Raw genomic sequence first — 19,376 nt, forward strand, 5'->3', positions numbered from 1 at the left:
GGAATTGAATCAAAACATTCCTCAAGTCATTGCTTCAACAAGTTGCTTCAAGATCATAATTTGCACCCTCAGGTAGGGGACTCTGTGTACACTTTTAGCCATATATTTTTTTCCCTTCAATGAATTCTTTTACAAATTTCTCTAATTTAAAGAGGACAAAAAAAGAATGTAGGTTGCTGTGCTCATTCATGAGCTAAAGGCCATTGTACCTCTTTACCTGGTACATTTATTGAAAAACAATACTATGTTCTCAGAAAACGTGTGCTTATTCACCTAATTATGTGATTTTTATGTGCAGTGCAATACTGAGGAATCACCTTGAGGCTAGTCTAGCAATTTGAGTTTATCTCATAGGGCCACTGGCAATCACTCAAAGGTTCATTTTGTGAAATATCTTCTTAGGCTTCTTTCCTAATACCAATAATTTTTCTTTTGGTTTAGGTTCTGTTCTGTTTTCCTTTGTTTTTTCATTAACACCCAAATTCCTCTCATACACCATTTTTTTTACATCTTTCAGAGGGTGAAGGTAAGGGGTGACTAAGAGTCAGAGCAATTTTTCATGTTTCTCCTCCCTCATGTGACTTGCCCTTTGCATTCCCTTTATAAGTCAATTCCTTGTTTTTTCAGGCTAAGTAAGAGAACAAAGTAACATAGAACAATGTATTAACATTTAGTTTTAATTCAACCATAGGAATAAATTTTGTGTGAACTACTTGGAGTAAAACACACATTTTTAGAGTTTTACAAAGCTTGTGTTATTCTTGTTATGTCTTAATCTATAATTTACACCATGTCTTAATGACATCGACAGAGAAAGAGTAATGACAACAACATCATTTTCATCTACCAGTATGTTAATAATAATAATAACCACAGTCTTAATAAACACACAAAAAAACTTAGCCATGGTAAAAAAAAAACTTCTACCAGCATAAAACTTTCTCCTTTTGTAGAAAATCACGAATGCATTGCATTATTACAAATGATTAAAATATCAAGAGCTATTTACAATATCATGCAACCTTAACGCTGCTGTTTTTTTGGACTGAAGGTTAGCTATTTTCTTACATGTATAAATATTAACTTTTCCAATGACTCGTGAAATGCAATTTCAACAATGAAGGTTGATACAGGCAACCATCACAACTAACACAAAAACAAAATGGAACTGACTTATTTGCCAAAGAAACCAAATTGGAGTTAGATTTTTTTCTATTCAAAACTGCTTCTGTAATTCTTTAGCAAATACCTAAGCTTTGCTCACACCGAGACAAAATATAAACTTCTAGGAGTATTTGTAAGTCACTGGAAAAAATTTTCTCTAAATTCTGCTTCTTTACAGTAGAGAGCAATAGAATCTATTCTGACTTGTGACAGTAAAGATCCTTAAGTGTCTTGAGTTCCTCTATTAATGTCTTATTTTGGTTTTCAAGGACAGCGACTCTGTTTTCAAGACACTTCACATACTCTTTCTTCTTCCGTCTACATTCTTTAGCTGCCTCTCTGAGAACGAAGAAAGCAAAGTTATAAATGTGAACACAATAAGCAAGTTTTGCTGTATCAACAAAAATGACAACCAAACTAGGATTTTCAGCCAGGTTCATGTCAACCATAGAAACCTAAGAGGCCACTGAATTTTTAACTTTTTGTTTTTCATTTCTTAGGAAACATACTTCACACTTCACATGTAAATGATGGTAGGTCAGAGAAATGACTGGTATAATCAAGTCATAGCAAACCAAAACAAGAAAATTTGCTAGAAAAGGTCATTGATAGTAACAAACTTAAGAATATCTATCAGCTTGAAAGGGTGCTAATTCTAGTTTTAAGGATTATACTTCAAACACATCTGTTTGAAGTATCTATCAATGAAGGATGTTTTTCTATCCATGGAGGAGGTTGAGAAGACAAGCATATAAGTGTGATGCATGCTTAAACAAGTTTCTGAGCTTGCTAACAAGTGGCATGCACAATTACTGCAAATACTTGAGCTGAAGTGATTTGTTTGAAAGTCACATGTCAAGGGCATTTGAGTACAAGTTAGTCCATTGGGGTTGCTGATTTGGTGAACTTTTGGCTGAAAAAAATCCCAAAAAAGCTTTAACAAAACCACTCTTATCAAACAAAGGGTAATCACCTATTTTTCATCAGTCTCATTTCTCGTTTCCGTGAAGCATCTTCAGCGATTTGTTGGCCGTTTCCACCAATTCCAGGTGAATTAAGAACAACACCTGGAGGCAACTGTCCACGGATGTACTGCTGTTGTGCTGCAGGTATTGTGTACATTGTACCGGTGTTACTAACTTGGACTTGCTACAGAAACAAGTGAAAAAAGTGTAAGACAGTCAAAGTCAGCAATCCATCCAAGTGCCCAATACCATGGGAGCCTATTTTAAGCCAACAACACACCTGGCAATTTTATTCCCTATCGGCACACAAAATCACCAGGTGCATGGCCACCTTTAGTTTCCACAGTATGAAGTGACAAGGAAATACTTCTACTCCCTCCTGGATGGAACGCCAGTCCATTTCAGGTTGCCCCCCCCTCCCCCAGCATTTTGTCTGGCTTCCTTGATAGTTTTCCACAACCCATTAACCCTAACATCAGTACTTATATTCTCCATATATTTCTTAAGATCTTAACAAGGAGAATAAAATGATGAGAGCTAAAAAAATGGTGCAATGAGAGTATAGGATGCACTGAGGTCTGCAATTTCTGCAGCATTTGTTACTCAAGAATTGCTAGTTGAAAATACTGAAGCCTACCAGGAGATGATTATAATGAATCATGAGACTTTCTGTGAAATTTTAGTCATTTTATCACTTGCCATTTTAGTTTGAGCTTTTGAGTTTTTGGCAAAACTGCTGACTCAAAAAATGTCACTCTCTATCATCCGCTTGTTCAAAGGGAAAAAACTTTAATCAACTATCATGTTGCATTTGAACATGTCCAAACTACTGTTTGTTGATGATAGTCGATGAAAGTTGATAATAGTTCATGATAGTTCATATTCAAAAGCATGTGATAGTTGAAACTTTCATCAACTATCATGACCATTTGAATGCGGCTTTAGAGTTGAGTGTCTTTTCTGGGATGTGATAAGCTCACCAGGTCTTTAACACAGACCTCTTGTCTTGCAGTCTAGCACACTAACCCCTTTCTTGATATCTTTATTTAAAAAAAATTGAATATACCAGCTGTTGCTAGCACAGGTTATTTCAATCACACACATCATGGGCTGCAAGTGCTAATAGAGGCTCTCTGGATCAGCTCAGGAAAATTGTTACTTTCAGGTCTTATAGTAAAATATGTCTCAATCATCTAAAGATAAAAAATATTGCTCTCTCTCACCTGTACTTGGACCTCTCCTGGGTTAGTTGCGTAAATATATTGTTGACCGTCCTACAAAAAATGGTAAACAGAATCTGTAAGAGCTGAATAAATATTGCTGCTTTTCCTTTACATTGCAATAGCATAACAATCACTTGTTTAAAAACTTTTCCCACAAACTAAATTTTTTCATGGCATGGGGCATGGGCCAGATAAGGATTTTTGTTGTTAGGAGACAACTGCAATGTTCCCACAATCTAAATGAAGTCAACTGAAGTTCACTTCATCTTGACTGAAAAGTCAATTCTTGTGGGCAAAGCTATAAGGCTAATAGAAACACCTTTCCTGCAAAGAAACAAAAAAAGACAAGGATGCATTCAAACCAGTTGCTAGACACTTTAATCTCCCTAATCATTCAAAACAGCATATAGCAGTTTGCGGCCTATCCCTACATCTAAGCAGTACAGAAAGCCGCAAAACACTAGAACAAAAATTTATCTTCCATATCAGCACTCTTAATCCCCACAGTATCAATGAGCACTTTTTATTCAACCAATTTATTCCTGTTTTTTCGTCACCACATTCCCACCAATTTCTGCATATAAACCCACACACAACCCACAATTCCTCCAATTGCTCTGACAAAGGACTAACCCTCAAGACATCAGACTTTAAACTCTTTACAGTGGCCAATTTACACTTTCAACTCAGTTGTTAACACTAAATTACCTGTAATAGAAACAAAGTTTGCAAGAATCAGAACAGTTCCACTCTCTTTAAATTCCAGCTATGACTCTCACATTTAATAATGTGGTGAAAACTAGATTGTTAGTGTTGTAAACAGAAGCAGTAAAACCAGCCACAATCATCACACAAGTTCACAGGCCATCCACTGGCTTAAAAACTCCAACTACCAGAAAGTCTAATATTACAAGCTGTTAAATTATACCTGTTGCTGCTGTTGATATTGAACCACTGTGCCTGAAGAATTTTGTGCCATGGGCACTGTCTGCAGTGCCTCACCGGATGTCACAATCTGAATAGTTCCTGGAATTGTCACAGTTTGCGGAGCTTGTTGGTAGTTTAAAGTGCTTGTGGTTATCACTGCAATTGGAGAGGCACCTTCTGTTCCTTCACTTTGGGTCTGGATGTCCTCAGATATTGTCTCTACCTTTGTTGGACTTTCAGAACCAGATAACTCGTTGAAAATTTTCCTATGGAAAGATCCAAAGGTAATAAATAAAAATGTTATTCACTGACCACTGAACAAATAAGGGGGATTTTTCCACTGTTATGCAAGATATATATGTACCACCATGTATTCTGTGCCATCTTCTGAGAGTTCTATCAACTGTAGATGAAGAAAAGTTCATACTGGCTGCAAAGTGCAAAACTTAAGCAAAGCTTTCCATTACTTTGTAGCAGTTTGTAGCTTACATAGGAAGGATTGCTTATCATGACAAATCAAGTGCTTACTTTACAGATTTACAACAAGAAATGATAATTTCCTGTTAGAAAGTCAAAGTTAAATTTTAAAACAAATAATAGTGAAAGATGTCAAAAATCGCTGAATCATCCTGCAAAATTTAAATCATTTCCTGTTACACAAGCAAAACTCTGAGTTTGAATCAACTGATCTAAATTTAACCATTTAAAATGCATGGTAAAACACTTCAGTTTAAACAGATGTGTGAATTTGGGACGTGAAAATAAAAGATCAACATAATATCTTCAACAACATGCAATATTTTATGTCCAGTTGAAACCCATTAACTCGTGGTAATACAATTATTACATAAATATGACATCAAGCGTATTAAAAACAACGTTCACAAATATTGTTGGGACCGTCATACAGCGTATTAGATCAACACTTTTAGTTTCTCATTGATACATTCCAACAGGATATAAATAGTCAAAATATTTCTCAAATATGCTGAAGTATCAGACGAACCAAGCTGCCTCATGGGAACATTTATACTCTATGTTTAAAAATACTGATTTCGACTTGATTGCATATCAACTAAAACTTATAATTTCACTTACGCAGATCGAAGTTCTTGTAAAAAAAAAAAAATGACTGGTTACTTTCGACAAACTTTCCTTACGTTATGACTCGCACGTTTGTGTAAAAAATTCATAGGCCGTCCACCACAACTTTACCAGAAAGTCAAAAGCTAACGGTGCAAATAAGCCCAATCAGATCTTGACTTTGGCGAATAAATAAAAATATAAAGCGGTCTCGCTTTACTGACCAGGATCGCGAATAAAATGCAATCACGGTTGCTCCTAGAAGATTATTTTAAACGAGATTGCATGTAATCGGAGACCTTACCTTAGCTAAAGTAACGTAACAGCTCCGAGTAACGGAAACAAGTGATGGCGACATTTCGTGCAAAAAAAAAAGAGCCTTCGCGCAATATCGTGCGTCAGCATTTACGTCCCCATGTACGTTTCGTTCGAAATTTATGATTGAAATAAATAGAACACGCTGGTTTATTTTATAATGGTGGGTAACACGTGAAATATCACCCTATATACAGTGATTTACAAGTCTCTTTGGATCACAGTGTTTACATAAAACGACGCGATCGTTCGGTGTCCTCGCCGAGTCAAGCGTACCTGTAAGATGGCCGCCGGGACAAAATGTCCCTTCGTTTTTTGCTTTCTTCATCTAAGACCCCACCAGTTGGATCTTCTGTGTCATTGACTCCTTGGACAGCCTGGGCCAAACTGATCTGTTGACCTTGTAGCGAGGCGGAATGAATGGATTGCGCTGTCTGTATGACGGACTGTTGGTTAGCCTGAATCACTGAAGGAGTTTGCATCGGTGGAGGCATAGAAGTTTGCGGTGAGCTTTGTTGTAAAACCTGTCCTTGTTGAACGGTCACAGTACTCCCGTTTTCCATTTCGGTCACATTGGATTGCTCTTCGATTTGCTCCATGGTAATCTAAACACCCGTAAGGTGCTGTAGGATAAGGAAAGTTGGAGCAAGGAAAAGCTTTCTGTTTCGTGGTCTCTACAAAGAACCAGATAGGAATAGAAAGCGATGAGGTCCACATCGCGATCGCTCGAGATAACCACGCAAACAAACCACCACACAATCCACTGGATGAAGCGACAGAAATCTAGCTAAAATTATAATAGGTTCGCTGTCGCCTCCTTGGAATCTAGAAAAAAAGAAAATGAAACTTACATGCTACGTCACTTCTACGTCACCCTGATTTCTTTACGCAGCCAGCGTGTCGTTGTGTTTCTTCTTCTTCGCGAGAAGCAGTCGCGTCACCTGTGGCGTCACCACTCGAGCTGCTAGCTACTGCGGGGTGGACCGACCCTGACAACTCCTCTTACATCATCATTACGTCAGTGCCTTGCCACTCAACACCAAATATGGTGAAATGCCCTTAGGGGTGGGCCAGTCCCTGACGTCAAGGTATTGTATCGCGGAAAAAATGTCACGGAAGTCACTGAGTGCGGTGAATTCAAATTGTGTTCTGGCACAATTTTCCATAGCTAGAAAAAGCTTCTCGGCTGGGTTTGCGTCAATTCGATCGCTGGTTAAAAAACCCGCGATAAAAATCGCACTGTAACTTTACTCTGGTGATGAAGTGGGCGCCCTCCCTCTCTCCCAAACGAAACGTTCATTAAAAAGTTGTTAAACTTTAATATCTTTCAGTATATTTTGTGCTGTAGAGGTTACAAAAAATCGTTGACAGTTCAGCTCAAAAGACGTAAAGGTCGATCGAATATCGTTTCTCTTGAAAAAGGCTTTTAAGAAATATTGGTTCTATCAGCGAACGCCGTCAAACACAAATGATCGAATTTCGAATTATGACGTAATTTCAGAGGTTAAAAGTGCATTTTGACACTTTACAAAACGCCTGAGTATGCAAAGAAATTAAAATAATAAACTGATACCCTGATGTTTAGAGTTTTTATTTTATAGGCAAACTGAGTCAACACCTAGCTGAATGTTTTCTCATCTTCGACATTCAATTCTTTTTCAATAATTCCTTATTATTATCTCAATATAAGCAATACTTTAATAATATTACTAAAATTCTATGGTCGGAGCTGTTTGAAGTAGTGCTCAAAATGTGTTTTTTTTTGGTGTGTTGGTGTACTGCAGTACGCCAACAGACAAAAAATTCATCATCTCTGAATAAGTAAAGCGAGACTTTTTTGTCCGTAAATAAATAGTACCACTGCATTTCACGCCGGAAAGATTCTGACCTTACTACGTGGTGTTACGTACTGGAAGCACTTAATTCAAAAGAATATACGCTCGGCTTCTCTGTTCCTTGGTTACTTTAATATTTCTATATTTTCGGAGGATTAGGAAAATCACAGTCTGACAGAATAGCAACTAGAATACCAAAACCCACCTTCGTACAACTCCAGTTCTGCATCACTTCACAATATTCAGTTGTCACTACTGAATCATCTAGCCATCCGTTTGTAATAATTTAAAGCTATCTCTCTCTCTTTCCAGCGGCGGCCTCTAGGTGAACTATACGAAACTATCAGTTTCCGAGGAGCAGCAAGGAACAAATAATACTGCTACAGACCTTTCTGAGTTGATAAATTCAATTTTGATTCAACTCCCACACGACGTGTTTAGAAAGATTATTATATAGGCGAAAACATTATAAGACGTTCAAATGTGCGCTTTTTGACGTCATCGCCCATTCACTCGCCCCAATCCATAGACAGAAGAGCCTAGAAACCGATGAAAGGTCAACCTTGGTTACAGCCAAACCGAATATTTCCTGTGTTAATGGCAACAATAATATAATTGTCGAACGTGATCGATTCAAAGCAGCGAAATTTGAGCAGGGAGAAGACAACAAACGCGTCACATTTGTAATGTACAAGTACAGTCTGCGCTCCTAGCGTGTGTAATCGCACGGAACGCGTCACTTTCACGCACGATTACGCAGGTCATTGAATTTGTTATTTTTGTGGATAAACATGAACTGCACCTTTTTTTATTACAAAAACTGAATACGATTAACCCTTGAACTCTCATGGGTGACTAAGACATAATTTATCCTTAGAATATCTAAGGCTATACCATATCAACCAGACAGGCGATGATAATTAGGAAAAATATCAACTAGGGGATTATTAGTTTGATTCAATACCAAATTTTCCGAACTAACAGCGTAAGAACTGTAAGACAGTAAGGAGAATTACCAATGAGATCTTGGGAATGAATGAGTCAACCGATGGGTATTTAAAAAAGAAAAAAAAAACAGATGGAATTCGTCTAATCATGAGCATGGGACAAAGGGAAAATCCCGAGTTCCGACGCGGAATCAAACCTTCGTGCCTTCGGACCTTCGGGTTCCGCAAACCAAGTCACAGACACTCTATTACGAGTTTTCTGGACCAATCACAGAGCGAAACGTACAAAGATCATAGGGATCCCGATTTACTCCCGATTCTTCATCGAAAATACCATAATGCTTTGTTGGCTTAACCAATTTCCCGTTAAAAGAGAACTATTTCGCTTTTGCTTTGCCCTAGTCCTGTCTCTACTAACATGTCCGATTGAAGAAGAATTCTTATGACAGCCACAGCGCGCCGCCATGCTTCTTTCTTAGCTGTGTAATCATCAAATACACTGCTTTTGACCTTGTAAGTTACTTGCCTCGAGTCAAAGGGATCTCGGACATTTTCGGCGGGGAATCCCGTGGGATCGCATGAAGGAACGCGATCTTTCGCGTGGCCACCTTTGATTCCTCTAGCTCTCCGAGGTTCCCCTCGATGATCATCGGAATGATCGTCTTTAGATTTCTCAAGAATATCTAGTGTCAAACCTTCGTTGACTAACTGTTCAACATAGACAGACGTACCGCTGAGCGAAGTAAAGTCTCCAGAGTTGAGAAGAATGCTGCACAAAAAGTATTTGAGTCCTTGGGCAAATGCCGTGTAAACCAAAGGCCTGAATACCTCTAAACTTTCCTGTAACCATCCAGGGAGAGGACTTGAAGAGAACGCCGGTGCAGCATGTTTGTCTGTTAAAAAAGATATCAAAAATAGAAGAAAGTACTCTGCAAGTACATCCTAAGCTTTATCATATGACTCGAGCGATCCCGCCCACACAATCTTATACAAAAAGAAATTATAGTGAAAGCTGATGTGTGTAAAGTCGGACGGGCTGACGTGAGCTGGTCCAGGAAAAAGCCGTCTGGCCCCACACTCGTGCCGACCTTACCAGTTTACATTATTTATCTACAGTGTCAAGTGCTCGGAACAGTTTTCCACTTTCACTTTCTCTTGCAAGAATCGGCAAATGCTCACAAACCACTGGGCAGCCGTTCGTTATGGTTTACATACCTGCTAATTCAGTCAGCCGTCGGATGCAGACAGCTTCAATTTCACCCGCTCCAGGTAGAACTCGGCCGCAGGAGAGGGTATTTTTCAACCGATAGATCGAATTCCAGAACCTCTCCTCCATATCACAGAGGACATCTTTACAAGGGCTACAGAGAAGTACTGTCTGTAAAGGACTGTTGAAATCTGAGGGCAACAGATACCGGGAAGAAAAAAATTCAGTAAAAGAAACTGATGTAAGGAAAGTACTAGACTACGAGCAGTTCCTCTTTTCGACAGAGTCCGTTGCGCGACTCAAAACAAATGAGCGGAAAAAAAAAGTTGACGCTAGTGTATCGCTCGGAATTATTGTGACGCATGAAAAGTAAGGACTGCGAAGGGACTTCACACAGTGATCCGATGGAAAAGCAAATCCTTACTGCTTACCTTCGCGACCCGAACTCGCCTCCGCCTCTTCTCTAACAAGGACATACTGACAGGTCTTCATCCCTCTGACGTCACCATCCCTGCTGCCTTTTGGCTTGCTGTGTCTAACTAAACATGGCGCCCAGCCGAGTTCCCACGTTTCTATGGTAACAGGTCCTCCTAGATCCTGTTCCCTCAAGTCAGCGAGATAAGTAATTATCGCAGAGCCGGTTGCAAAGGAAAGGAGTTGAAGGACTGGATATGAAACGCTTTGAAGCACCGTTATGTTGTGTGATGAACAATAATCTAACACTGAATCATGAACGATTCCTTTGACGACAAGGATACCAATTTTGTGATTACTGAGGCTTGCTGTAACGCTTCGGTACCAGTCTTTTTCCTGATTGAAAACGGATGATTTGAAATCTTCATTCCTGATAATTCTGAGAATCTGCAATTCGTTGTTCAGTCCCGCATGACGAAATTCCGGCGTGACATCTCCATTAATAAGAGCCAGGAGAAGTTTGCAAGCAGGAAGATTCTGACTTGAAGAAGAAAACTGAAAAGTTGAAGTGTTTTCCAATAGAAGACCATCTATTCTACAAGAAAAAGAGTTTGGCGGACCAAGAACTAACTCCGTGTGAATCATTCCAAGAGGAATGTCAAGGTCTTTAAACAATGAAGAAGAGATTGACAAGGAATTTGTTACTTCAACTGCAAGTTTCATTTCGAGATCTTTACCATGAGAGAGGCAACTTCCAAGTTCAAACAACGACTTCTTTTTTATTTCAACTGAATTGAGTTGAGATGGAGAAGAACTAACCCCGTCTTGAACTGATAACTTTTCCCTATCATGTGGTGTTGAATCGACCAAATCCGTTTCTCCTGAATGCCTAGTTTTTGGTATCGACTTGCTAAGAGTTTTGCCAGTAGACAATTTTTCAGGCTCTCCGTTGGGTGAGTCTTTGGGTCCGTTCGCGACATCTACTAACTTTGGCGAGGCTTTGTTCCTGGAACTGTTCACAAAATGTCTACTACCCTTGAAAATTTCTGACAGTTTAACCCGTCTTTGTACACTTACATTCTTACTTTCCAGTTTCTCCGAGAGGGAAAACAAGAACCTGTCGTCTCCTTTTATGTCTCTACAATCTGACGAAGTTAGAGGGAGTGGATTAAAATTAATTTTGTGTAGAGGCTCAAAAGATTTCGCCCCTACATTTTGAAACTTTGTACGCTTCGTGTCTGTATGAGCGTTAATGAAGTTTTCTCCCAAAAATCCAGAGGATCTCAAGTCTTTGTTACGTTCCTTTGACACTGGTGATTTAGTAGCGATATTTCCATTCGCGGTGTATGAAACAGCCTCTGGTAGAGATGTCTCGAATTCATCTACACATTCGTCTTCTCTTCGCGAGAAAATACTTTTATTCCAAGATTCTGTTGATTCTAGAGGCGTTCTTGAAGCCTTATTTCCAAAACAGGTGTCTCCTTGAATGTTAGGATAAAACTGAGAATTTCCACTTTCCCGTTCGTCAAGCAATAATCTTGTTTTTGTTCCTTGTAAAAAATCTTCTGGCTTCCCCGTGTTCACCCAAGGAGGAGACATATTACTGACGTTCGTTTTTGCATCTAAAATTCCTCCTAGTGACTTGCAACTTTCTGATCGTGATGCAATTTTGTCTAAGTTTTCGTTGCAAGTTGTTACATCTCCATTTCGACTGATTTTTAGATCAAGGCAGTTCTTATTTCGGAAAGTTTTTACCTCTGGCATCTTGGTGGTTGGAGTTTCCATCTTAACTGTCCGTGGGATAGGTTCCTCAGCTGCTGTGATATACCCTGGAATCCTTGGGATATGACTACGTGCCCCGGGGATTTCAAAATCTCCCCGTGGTGAACCATCATCAACTCCCCGTTTTTGTCCATCAAAATACCATGATATGTCATCAACGTCAACAGCGTCAATAAGATCAGTCTTCTTCAAGATGTCCAATTCAGCAACTGGATGACAAGAAATCCCTTTGGAGATGCTTTTGCTGTTCTCTTTGTCACCATAATCATCTTTGGCTGGATAGTTCAAGTCTTGATGACTTTGCAAAACTTCGGTTATATCAATGGACGTCTGATGACAAACCTCTTCACAGACTTGAAGTGCATCATCAAAAAGACGTAAAATGATCGGGATAGGAACACCCTGGAAATTATCATGTACAGTCAATTAAAAAAATAAGACAGTAGATTTATGATTAACCCTTGGACCCCTGAGAGTGACCAGTATCTAGTTTCTCCTTACAATATCACCCTTATATCACTCATTTAGGTTTCAAGAATATAGGAAATGGTCACCAACTAAAAATAGCACCTGATTGTTATACAAATTCTCCTTGTAAGTAGATTAGGAAATGTATAGAGAACAGTATGGGGAATATGAATACTGATTTTAGAAACTCAACTGTGAAGAGCTGACAAATTTTGACCTTTATAAATGACCCACAATGTTCACATCTGGTGTTCTTTCAACCTGGTGCATAAAGCCCTACAACTATTTTCACCACAATCAATACTTTCCAGTCAGATTCTTCCACACAATTCAGACTGGTACACCTCCTGCATAGGTGAAAAAGCTTTGTAAGTCACCTGATCTAGCAGATCCTCCACTGCACTGCTCCAGAAACCAGCCATGCATATGAGAGTCTTGCAGTTTGTTCTATATTTTTTGTACTGGCCTTGGCAAGCATCATTTAAGATAAAACCAGCTGGATGCTACAGTGGTGATTGAAAATAATTTTTATCACAAGTGTCCTTATATGTTATAATTGACATTACCAAGTTCTTGTCCAGTTACAATTGGACAAAATGTCAGCAGCAAGTTGATAAAATAGGAAATTCAGTAAACAAGTTTGGAAGAAGAGTTAGAATATTCTAGTTATGGTCTTCATAAGTTTGAGATTCTAGCTGGACTGGATACAGGGTTTTTATCAGAAAATGTAATAGATGTTTGATCTGAACTAAGTAGGGTAAATGTAGGTGGCCCCCCTTCATAGGGGGAGTCTGGGAACCTGCTCACCCCCCTCCCCCAAATAAATTTGAATTTTAAACTTCTCTGGGATGTGATTTCCAAAAGAAGAAACTGAGACATAAAATGTATATAGACATAAAATGCAAGTGTGTTATTTCTCTTACTTGAATGTCAATGAACTGCAACAACTTGGCTGCACTGCTGCATATGACAGATTCATCATCTGAACTGCAGCACTTTAAGCTACAAAATACAGAAAAAAAGTTGTTCAGCTGGTGGATCAGTTTATCAGCTGTTTTTTTGTTAGTGCTACATAACACAAGCTTGAACAGCACTTATTACAAAATATATGGGATTCTCTAGCAAAGTTTAGGTCTCCATGGAAATTTTTTATTTGTTAAGTTTGGAAGTTCTTGAACTTTTTTTTTCTTTTTAAACTCAAAGAAATCACCCATTTCATCATCATGGAAAAGGTTGCAGGTAATATATGAACCTAAATTATAAATACGTGGAAAAAATGTTCCTGTAGCGATAATTCAAAGAATAAGAATACGTTATAGCTATTGTAAATGAAGTAAAATTTTATAGAAAGGAAAATAAAGTCCAAATCGTCAAAGAATCGTACTCTTACCCGTTGTTAGGTCCCAAAAGTGTTTTGACAGAAGAAGCTGAGGGAAAATAAAATAAGAAATTGACAAAAAGTCTCCCGGTGTAAATAATTTAAAGGATGACTTTTTCTATTTTAAGGATCACTTGTTGGTTTCCTTACCAAGAGCTCTCGCTACACTAAGATTGTTGTTATTTCGTGCCACCCGGCCAAACTCATGTCCGTCCGCCATATTTGTTATGCTTAGCGACCTGGCCAGATCAAGTAATAAAACTCATCAAATGACGACACATTCAACATTTTTGCAAGATGGCTGCGATAGGGATACGAAGGTCCTTGCCGCTTTTTCGACATTGTAGAGGTATTTGGCAAGCCAACAGGTAATTAGAACTATTTATTTGAAAATGAAACAAGTTACTTGGTTTTTCCTGGGGTAAAGTGAACAGATCGTATTTTTAATGTAAGCTTATCGACTCTAAGTTTTTCTTTATATTTAGGTCCTTGAGTTTGTGTTGTTGCCGGCTTTCTCCCGGTATTGAAGTTGTTTCGAGGAAGAAGATGAATAGTTCTCGTGAAGTAAACAAGCACGATTTAAACGTAATCCCAAGGAGAACGTTAATAGGATCCATTATTCCGAATCCCCTCAATACATCGCGGAGGAGAAAGTATTCCGAGAGGAGATTGCTTGGGTAAGTAAATTTAATGGTTCAATAAGTTTATGTTTATACTATATTGTAACCCCCTTGTTTGGTTGGAAATGATCATTAGAATACATTTTCAATCCGCACGAGTTTTCAAGCCCTTTTGATCTTGACTGCTCCATAACTGGTTAAGTAAAACGTTATTTTAGGAAAACTGTTAAACCTGGAAAATGTACAAATTATTCTGACGTGCACCTTCGTACAAAGTCCGTCACTCGTTTCTAAGAATTCAATGTATATGACAAAAAAATGAGCGTATATGCTTTACTCTAGTTACTCTGTCTCTAATAGTTTCATATAATTGTGTTTGATCGTTGAGGGTTTCAAAAGATTTTAACCCTATAATTCGTAGAAGCAATTATCTTGTGACTTCTCCAAGGTATGATATCCATACATCGTCCAATAAACAGGTAAGGAAAATACTCAAACTTATCAGGTAGAATTTGTTATCTTGATACGATCTAACATCAAATGCTCCTTACTAATTTAAAAGGAAATGTGCTGCAGCTAGAGGAGAGAATAAGCAATCAAATCTTGGAAGAACTGTTAATTTTTTTCACAGGAATCCTAGGAGAAATTTATGTTCCTAAGGCTTTCCAACCTACTTGTTTGGAAGGTTCTTATAAAGGCTTGGAACAATGGATTCCAACAATACTCCTTCAACAACACTTTCAGCAATATTATTTTGATATTACTGATAAATGCAGAGCACTGCGAGTAGGGTTTTCTTTCTATGATTAAGGATACACAGAAAGAATTAAAAGACTACTCTAATCTCATGTGATCTTATTTTTGTACTGTTATTTATGTGATAACATCGTTCTTCTTATAGTTACTCAATGGAGGATATGTATGCAGTGGTATCGGATGTGGAGGATTATAGACATTTTGTCCCTTGGTGTAGGGACTCTACAATTGTGGCCAGAAAACCAGGCTTCCTTAAAGCTAAACTAGCTGTTGGTTTCCCACCTGTGGTTGAGAAGTATACATCTGTTGTATCTTTGGCCCCACCAAACCTAGTGAAGGTACTAAATCTGTGTAATTAAGTTTTTTTATATAATTATGTATCACACATGTGTACATATGTAGGTTGGCACACTGAACTGGATAAGATCTCTAGAATATGCCAACAGGCTTGAGAGCTGACTTTCATTGACTTTCATTGACTTTTTGACTTCATGACAAGTTAAGCTTAACCCTTTTACTCCCATGAGTGACCAAGACAGAATTTCTCCTTACAATATCAACACAATATCAACCAGATAAGTGATGAGAATAAAGAAAAATATCAGTTAGGGGATTATAAGTTGATACAATACCAAACTTTCTAAACTAACATCACAAGAAATGTACGAGGAACAGTATTGAGAATTACTAATGAGATCTTGGGAGATAAAGTGTAAATTTATTTGGGCAAATGAATATCATTGGGAAGATATGCTTTCTGTTTACATCTTGTCATAAAATTGCTTCTGATTCACAGGCAGAGTGTACGGATGGAGAGATGTTTAATTATATGAAGACTATTTGGAAATTTAGTCAAGGTTTACCCGGAAATCCTAATACTTGTACATTGGACTTTTATGTAAGTCATTATTATTAATAACATTTTTAAAGTTCTGTCTTAATTTGTGATTTGGAAGATGTGGGCCCAACGGTTAGTGCACTGAACTGTAAATCAAGGGGTCAGGTTGGGTAGGAGGTGTGGCTTGATCATTGTGTTGCGTTCCTGAACACATCTTTCTCTTGGTACCTCCCTTCACCCTGAGCAAAAAGGGATACTGTCAAACTGTCAAGAAAGTCTGACATAATGTTGGCGGGTAACCTGCAATGAACTGGCTTCCCATCCAGGAGGGAGTGGCAATACTCCAAGTCACGCTATGCTACAGGAACTGGGATAGGCTACGGCTAGGTGGGCCCCATGGCTCGAGAGCAGATGTTAACCTTTTTCCCAGTAAAATGTTAATTATGCACATGTGGCTCAGCCAAGATAATTGTTCAGTGTTGATATTGTTGTTGTCTTGTTTGGCCATTTTCTCATTAACTCTTTAAATTTATTTTCTTGTAGGTTGAGTTTGAGTTTCGTTCAATCCTTCATTCTCAGCTTTCAACCATGTTCTTTGACGAAGTTGTTAAAAAAATGGTGAAGGCATTTGAAAAGCGATGTTACTATCTCTATGGACCAGGCCACTTGCATAATAACAAATCTAGACCAGTACCAGCAGGTATGAGTAAAACTTTTACTTTTAAGGAGGCTATGTACCTACCAAAACAGTAGTGTGTAGTGTAGAAACTTTCTAGGTCTTTTTTATTTCATGGATTGACCATTGTTTGGGGTGTCTTTTACATGAACAAATTTGTTGGAGTTGGAGATGTCTAAAATTTTTACTGGGCGTGATATTTGTGATTTTCTGACCAATCAGAGGAATATTAACAGGTTAAGAAACATCTGTCACAGAGAGGAGAGTTACATCTTAATAATTTGTTAATTAAGATTTTTTAGTGAGTTTGAGTATAAAATACCAATTGATTCTTGATTTCCAATTCAACAATTGATTCTTGATTTGTATGTTTAATCAGCTTGTCACAGTTAAGCCCCAAAGTTTTACAGCTCATCCTTATCACAATAGAGAGAGAAGGTCACCATTCTTTTTTTTTCTCAAGTCAACCACCCTATATTAGTGTGTGACTCTGCAGGATAGCTTTTCTCTGAGTTTAGGATTGCCTAAATTTCATTTTTAACTGAATATTACAATCACCTACTAATTGAATTTTTTGCTTTTAGGTGCAAGATAACACAAGGCATATGGGTCAATTGCTGTATGTGCACTAAGATAGTCATGTATGTCTTGTATGGTATCAACAAATATTATTATTTACAAATACTATTTTCACTTTGGGATATAAAGCGAACATATTATTAATTTTTTGGATTTCTAGGACCACAGGATCTTATAGAGTAAATTTTGCTGACGATACAATATTAAGTTGATGCAATTTTATTATGTGAAATATTGATTTAAGAATTTCATCTTTTCTATCAGTGCTTATCAACCTTTTGTGTCATTTTAACTGTCATTTTACTCTCAGGCTAAGCTGCAGTTTAGGATTTTACTAGTAATTTAGAATCACCATAGCAACTGTTAGTTATCAATAAGTGACAGTCTTTTTGGGGTTTGCTTTGTTTTAAATCTGAAAGCTCTTTGTTCAAGACTCTCAAGAGTCTAGACATGACCCCAATGGGTTAAGTTGAAAAAATAGAAAATATACATGTCTGAACTGATCATCACCGTCTTCCTGATTTTTCTAGCACATCATCAAACATTTTAATCTGCAAACCTGCTTTTTCTATGGCATCATGCAACATTTCTATGTAAGTGAATGTGCATAGGTTAACAGCTGAACACTGCTGTTGTTGTCGTTTGTAACATGAAAAAAGTGGAAAAAATTATTTTATGAATATTTTCTTTACTTACTCCTGTGGCTGATAATTAGTGAAATATAAAGGTATTTGAAGGAGCTGTTTTACATTCTGAAAAGAAAATGTAATTTATTTTGTTGAGTTGTGAGTGATAAAGACATATATGCATGATAAGGTCTCCTGTTTCTAGTGTCATTTAAATCATTATTAATACTGATAATAATGATATTTGATAATATTTTAATATTAATACTTATGACTGAATGTTACTCTGCTGGACTTAAGCTATGAATTAAGGTTGATATATATGATTTTGAATAGTGATAACATTATTATATTTACAAAGTGAGAAAAAAGGACCTATTTATTATAGCAGTGTGTAATGTCCTGTGAATAACAAGAATCAGATAATCATTTGTCAATGTTAAGGTATATTACATTAGTTAACCCCTTAACTCCCACATCAAAATTGTAATTCTCCTTACTGTCAACCATACACATCTTATAAAGTTAGTTCAGAGAATTTAGTATTGGATCCCCTAATTATCCCCAAATTTATATTTTTCTTTATTCTTGTCACTTATCTGGTTGATATTGTACTGATATTCTGAGGAGAAATTCTCTCTTGATCACTTGTGGGAGTTAAAGGGTTGAAGAGTTAACATTTTGTGGAATTTAGATTTCAGTGAGGATAAACTTGCTCAAAGATTTTCAAAGTAACAATCTTTAGGTAGATAATTAAAGTATCTCACAAGCCATGCACTTTGAATTGCTCTTAGGTAATCTATGTTTTCAGATGGTGAGCTGATAATTACAGGAAAAAAATTTTGATCAAGTAGTTAGATATAATCTTAGGACTATGGAACCCTCTTAATGAGTATGAGCAGCACAGGGATTATAATTTGTGATGCAGTCAGCCAGGTCCACCTTCACAACTGATCCCTGCAAAGTGTCAAAATGTCAGTTTACTGGGATGTAGCAAGGAAATTACAAATGGGGGGGAGGGGGGGGAGTCACACCTAAGGTACCTACCTGACCGTTGTTTCAATATCCTTCCAGCTGTGTGGCATGTTTTTGAATGAGCAGTGAGCAATGCATGCAGTGTTTACTCTGGTATCTGTACTTTTTCCACATCTGAATCATACCATTTGCTTGTTCATGACAAAAACACATATTATCTTACAAAGAGGTCATGGACACACTAGGACCTTCCTTAAGCTCCACCCCTGTAATTAGCTTGGCAATGCACTGATGGTTTAGCAGATGGTGAAAGCAAATGATTCAATTGTTTTTTGGATGAAGGTTTAGCTGATGCTATACTGATGCTGATCCTTAAAGCAAGTGATTGTGGGCTGGTTCCCATATTTTGTACAAAGAGCGAAAAAAACATTAACTATAATGAATGAACATAGTTGTGTCTGGAAATAAATAATATGCTGCACCTGGAGTTCAATAAAAAGTGTGCTTCTTTTCAAAAATGCTTCTCTGAAGTTGTCACTGATTCCTGTTGTTATACAAAGATATAAGATAAAGGAAAAATTGGGTATTTTCATTGTTG

General features: G+C 37.6%; 3 protein-coding genes across 4 annotated transcripts; 1 reads left to right on the plus strand and 2 right to left on the minus strand.

Moving 5' to 3' along the window:
* Positions 1–659: 659 nt before the first annotated feature.
* LOC113684239 (cyclic AMP-responsive element-binding protein) lies at positions 660–7,857 on the minus strand. 2 transcript variants are annotated; one of them, XM_027201575.2, is made up of 6 exons: positions 7,718–7,857; positions 5,954–6,502; positions 4,281–4,545; positions 3,353–3,403; positions 2,138–2,313; positions 660–1,503 (listed from the first exon to the last, which is right to left on the minus strand). In XM_027201575.2, the coding sequence occupies exons 2-6, from the start codon at positions 6,274–6,276 to the stop codon at positions 1,359–1,361; spliced, it is 960 nt and encodes a 319-aa protein (XP_027057376.1). In that variant the 5' UTR covers positions 6,277–6,502; positions 7,718–7,857; the 3' UTR covers positions 660–1,358. The 2 variants fall into 2 exon arrangements, with proteins under 2 accessions (XP_027057376.1, XP_027057375.1); XM_027201574.2 differs by lacking the exon at positions 7,718–7,857 and adding an exon at positions 6,529–7,019 and having other exon boundaries at positions 5,954–6,351.
* Positions 7,623–13,941, minus strand: LOC113684238 (uncharacterized). The gene is made up of 7 exons (XM_027201573.2): positions 13,859–13,941; positions 13,721–13,757; positions 13,254–13,332; positions 12,708–12,833; positions 10,098–12,264; positions 9,675–9,857; positions 7,623–9,352 (listed from the first exon to the last, which is right to left on the minus strand). Exons 1-7 carry the CDS (start codon positions 13,926–13,928, stop codon positions 8,826–8,828), a joined length of 3,189 nt encoding a protein of 1,062 aa, XP_027057374.2. The 5' UTR covers positions 13,929–13,941; the 3' UTR covers positions 7,623–8,825.
* LOC113684242 (coenzyme Q-binding protein COQ10 homolog B, mitochondrial) lies at positions 13,932–19,296 on the plus strand. Its single transcript, XM_027201582.2, has 6 exons — positions 13,932–14,076; positions 14,194–14,385; positions 15,230–15,422; positions 15,881–15,982; positions 16,466–16,622; positions 17,183–19,296. The coding sequence occupies exons 1-6, from the start codon at positions 14,006–14,008 to the stop codon at positions 17,191–17,193; spliced, it is 726 nt and encodes a 241-aa protein (XP_027057383.2). The 5' UTR covers positions 13,932–14,005; the 3' UTR covers positions 17,194–19,296.
* The last annotated feature ends 80 nt before the right edge of the window (positions 19,297–19,376 follow it).

Source organism: Pocillopora damicornis, chromosome 9, assembly GCF_964200805.1.
Source record: "Pocillopora damicornis chromosome 9, jaPocDami1.2, whole genome shotgun sequence".
Lineage (NCBI taxonomy): Eukaryota > Metazoa > Cnidaria > Anthozoa > Scleractinia > Pocilloporidae > Pocillopora > Pocillopora damicornis.